Genomic DNA, 5,049 nt, shown 5'->3' on the forward strand with positions numbered 1-5,049 from the left:
AATCTTCAGGTGGTATCTCTTTCTCAGAACAATCTTACTGGTTCGATTCCTTCTTCCGTTGTCTGCAATGTTTCGGTCCACGCGCCGTCTCTGAGGATAGTTCAACTTGGATTCAATGGTTTCACGGATTTTGTTGGCCACGAAACCAACACGTGTTTTAGTGTTCTTCAGGTTTTGGATATTCAACACAATGGCATAAAGGGCACGTTTCCCTTGTGGTTAACCAATGTAACCACGCTATCAGTGCTTGATCTTTCGAACAATGCACTTTCCGGTGAGATTCCTCCGCAGATAGGAAAGCTCGCTGCATTGACGGAGTTGAAGATTGCTGATAATTCATTCTCAGGTGTCATTCCGGTGGAAATCAAGAAATGTGGGTCCCTTGGTGTTGTTGATTTTGAAGGCAACGAATTTGGAGGAGAAGTTCCTTCATTTTTCGGCGAGATGAAGGGACTCAAGGTTCTATCTCTTGGTGGAAATAGTTTCTTTGGTTCAGTTCCTGTGAGTTTTGGTAACCTTTCTATTCTTGAAACTTTGAGTTTGAGAAGCAATAGGTTAAATGGAAGTATGCCTGATATGATAATGAGAATGAGCAATTTGACAACACTAGACCTTAGTGAAAACAAGTTTACTGGTGAAATTCATGATAGTATTGCCAATTTGAATCGATTAATAGTTCTTAATTTGAGTGGCAATGGCTTCTCTGGAAAAATCCCTTCTAGTTTGGGAAATCTTTTCAGGCTAACTACACTTGATTTGAGCAAACAGAATCTCTCTGGAGAGTTACCATTTGAGCTCTCAGGACTGCCCAATCTGCAGGTTATTGCTATGCAGGAGAATAAATTATCTGGGGTAGTGCCTGAAGGGTTTAGCAGTTTGACGAGTTTGCAATATGTGAATCTCAGCTCTAATGCTTTTTCTGGTCATATTCCTGAGAACTATGGTTTTCTTCGATCGTTGGTTGTCCTTTCATTGTCTCATAATCACATTACAGGAACTATTCCTTCAGAGATTGGAAACTGCTCTGATATTGAAATTATTGAGCTTGGAGCAAATTCATTGGCAGGTCATATCCCCACTGATCTCTCTCGCCTTGCCCATTTGAGAGTGCTTGATTTGGGTGGTAACAATTTAACCGGGGATATGCCTGAGGATATCTCCAAATGTTCGTCTTTAACCACATTGTTGGTAGATCACAACCGTCTTTCGGGTGCCATACCAGGGTCGTTGTCAGTTTTATCAAAGCTAACAATGCTGGATCTCTCTGCTAACAATTTGAGTGGGGAAATTCCTAGTAATTTTTCTATGATCTCTGGTTTGGTGTACTTCAATGTCTCGGAGAACAATTTAGAAGGTGAGATACCGCAAACTTTGGCGTCACGGTTCAACAACCCTTCTGTATTTGCTGATAATCAGGGTTTATGTGGGAAGCCATTAGAATCAAGGTGTGAAGGAATAGACAACAGGGACAAAAAGAGGTTGGTTGTGTTGATTATCATCATTGCAATAGGAGCTAGTGTATTAGTCCTGTTTTGCTGTTTTTACGTCTTTAGCCTGTGGAGATGGCGCAAGAAGCTCAAAGAAAGGGTCTGTGGGGAGAAGAAAAGGAGCCCTGCAAGAGCAAGTTCAGGAGCAAGTGGAGGCCGTGGTAGCAGTGAAAATGGTGGTCCAAAACTCGTGATGTTCAACACCAAAGTCACACTTGCCGAAACAATTGAAGCAACGAGGCAATTCGACGAAGAAAATGTACTAAGCAGAACAAGGTTTGGATTAGTATTCAAGGCCTGCTACAACGATGGAATGGTCCTTTCCATTCGCAGGCTCCCGGATGGATCATTAGATGAGAACATGTTCAGAAAAGAAGCTGAATCACTAGGCAAAATAAAACACCGAAATTTAACGGTTCTCAGAGGTTACTATGCAGGACCACCTGATATGAGACTCTTGGCCTATGATTACATGCCCAATGGAAACCTTGCAACACTCCTCCAAGAAGCTTCTCACCAAGATGGCCATGTTCTAAATTGGCCAATGCGACACCTCATTGCACTAGGAATTGCCCGTGGATTAGCCTTCATACACCAATCCACAATGGTTCACGGCGATGTGAAACCTCAAAACGTTTTATTCGACGCAGATTTCGAAGCCCATTTATCAGATTTTGGGTTAGAAAGGCTAACAGTAGCCACTCAAGGAGAAGCAGCCTCCACTTCAACTTCAGTTGGCACTTTGGGTTATGTTTCTCCAGAAGCAATCTTAACCGGAGAAACCACTAGGGAGTCTGATGTTTACAGCTTTGGCATTGTGTTGTTGGAACTTCTGACCGGAAAAAGACCAATGATGTTCACACAGGATGAAGACATTGTGAAATGGGTGAAAAAACAACTGCAGAGGGGTCAAATAACAGAGCTATTAGAACCTGGTTTACTTGAATTGGACCCAGAATCATCAGAGTGGGAAGAGTTTTTACTAGGTGTGAAAGTTGGGTTACTTTGCACAGCACCAGACCCTCTTGATCGACCAACCATGTCCGACATTGTTTTCATGCTCGAAGGTTGTCGTGTTGGTCCCGATATCCCATCTTCAGCGGATCCCACCTCTCAACATTCCCCGGCATAACTCAAAATTGCAATTTTCCGGTTTAATTGTCATTTTTTAATGTTTTTCAAAAACCCCCCCTTTTATTTTTTTAAATTAAAATTCGATTTTAGAAATGTAACAGTAGTAGTAGCTCCTCGTTATTATTATTTCTGTTCTGGAACAAAACACTGCGGCCACTTTTTTGTTTCTCCATATTTTGGGGCCATTTTTACGGTTTTCTTCAAAAGTGGTGGTGACAACGTGGGGACCACAGCAGAAAATGCTACTAGCCTACTATTTCCTATTTCTCTCTCTCTTTTCCTCGTGAGTTTTGAGGTAGTCAATGCCTTTGACAAATGCAGCGTAGTTATGATTCGGGTGGACGAGTGAGGACAAAGTGTGGGGCCCTTAGTAGTAGCATTTTCTGCCAAACACAACGGCACCAAAATTGATACTGTTCCCGTCTGCGAGACGGAGCTGGTTTCTGACATTACCATGTGGGCTTGGCGCAGGTTCCGGCAAGCAACGGGGATGAACGATGTAGGATGTAGCCGTTAACATAGTGGGGTACGATGTATTGTACATGATGTTCCCAAGGGTAGAAAGAGCATGGGTATTTGTTTGGTTTGTTGTAATCACTCTGGTGGTGTTGTTCCATGTGGTCTTTTCTGTTGCCCTAGTTGTGGTTTTTTTATTTTGACAAAGTATTTTTGTTGTTTATTAAGGAAAGAAGGCGTGTGGGACGGCGTTAGATTTTAGAGGTATATGTGATTCAACCTTTAAGCTCATGGCTCAACTACTCTTCACCTTTTTGTGGGTCATCCTTATATACCTATCCACCATTAAAATTTCGAATTAGATTCTGTCGTATTACCATTTTTTGCTTTGGGATATGGTATTCTGTCACGAAATTCATGGATGAGAAATATAAAACAAAATACTATTTGTTTGATTTTTCCCATATATTTTCTATTTAAAACTAGTACGTGATTAGAAAGAAGGTTCCATATTTTATCAGATCAGGTTTTGTGACGATGCTAATCAAATTTGAAGCCAAGGTCCTTTTTTCTATCCATTATCTGTTATCCATTTTGTAGTATTCGACAGTAACATTTTCTTTATTCGTTTTCTTTTTATCCAGAGAAAAATATTCGTTCAAATTAACTTTTTATCCACAACACTTGATGGATTTATTCGTTCAAATTAACTTTTTTTTTAAAAGAAAATTTGCAATGAGAAGTACATGCTAAATAAAATCGTGAAAGTGGCAAGGAGCAACCCAATGAAATTCTCTTCAATGACATGTAGTAAAGATAAATGGGTAGCTGAGATTTTATTGGAAATAATTTCACTGGAGAGAGGATCATAAATCTCCACCAGTGGCACTAGCATAAAAAATATTGATAAAACATATTTTTCAAGTAGTAACAATATATGAAATTTATAGTAATAAAACAATATACCGAATTACATTGACATGATGTGACACCGTTAAAAGATAATGAGTCTATTAATAATTGATTAAACATGTTTTCAGATTTGATTCTTGGCCAATTTGTATGGATTAATGCTTTATATAGTATTTTGTTCAATACTACACAACTGGCCGGATGATATAAGCAATAAAAAAAGATTAAATTAGTAAATATATCTACTAAGTGTACAATAATTTGTTTATTTTTATGATCTGAAATCTACGATGCAAGTTGACCAGTAAAGAACACAGGAGTAAAGGGACACAACACAAGCCCCAAATAGAGTGCAGTGACCGTTAAGGGTCCTCCCAAATTTTATAATAGCTTAAATCATATGCAAGATCGGGGCTAGTGAGTGTTATTTTAGTAACTAAATGGAAAGTCTAGTTAGATAATAATATAATATAATATATTTTGTCGTAAACTTATATTTACAAACAGCTCATAGTGCTTTACTTTAAACGGAGTTCACAATACATTACATCTAGGGGTGGGAATAGGCCAGGCCGTCCGACAGGGGCCTATAGCCTGGCCTACTTACGGCCCGGCCTGGCCTGGCCTTTTTAATAAAAAGGTCAGGCTTTAAAGCCTATTTAATTAAATAGGTCAGGCTCAGGCTTATAAAAAAGCCTATTAGGCCTGACAGGCCGGCCTATATATATATATATATATATATAATTATTTACTTCATTCTCCCTTTTTTTCTTTCTAATTTCCATTGCCCTATTACACATCAGGTATGTAAGCAACATATTATTCATAAAAAAACAATATTATTTATTTGTTACTTTTATATGAAAAATTTATATTTTCATATATACTTGTTATTTGTTATCTTCATATATATTAGTAGTATATAAAACTTGAACACCCTAATTGTTTATTATTAGTATTGAATATGAGTTTGTTTGAGAGGATTTGTTTAGAGGTAATAATTTGAGTTTGTTTGAGAGTATTTGTTTGACAGATAATAATATGTGCGTTTCAATGAAAA

The 5,049-nt window shown here is 38.3% G+C and overlaps 1 protein-coding gene across 1 annotated transcript in view; it reads left to right on the forward strand.

The window, feature by feature from the left end:
• The window catches only part of LOC101497358 (uncharacterized), a 4,710-nt gene extending 1,272 nt beyond the window's left edge, over positions 1-3,438 (forward strand). Inside the window, 1 exon segment of the mRNA XM_073364454.1 lies at positions 1-3,438. This exon segment is cut by the window's left edge and continues 4 nt beyond it. Coding sequence (XP_073220555.1) covers positions 1-2,619 — 2,619 coding nt within the window. The 3' untranslated portion in view covers positions 2,620-3,438.
• Positions 3,439-5,049: the final 1,611 nt, after the last annotated feature.

Source organism: Cicer arietinum, chromosome 8 (genome assembly GCF_000331145.2).
Source record: "Cicer arietinum cultivar CDC Frontier isolate Library 1 chromosome 8, Cicar.CDCFrontier_v2.0, whole genome shotgun sequence".
In the NCBI taxonomy this organism is placed as follows: domain Eukaryota; kingdom Viridiplantae; phylum Streptophyta; class Magnoliopsida; order Fabales; family Fabaceae; genus Cicer; species Cicer arietinum.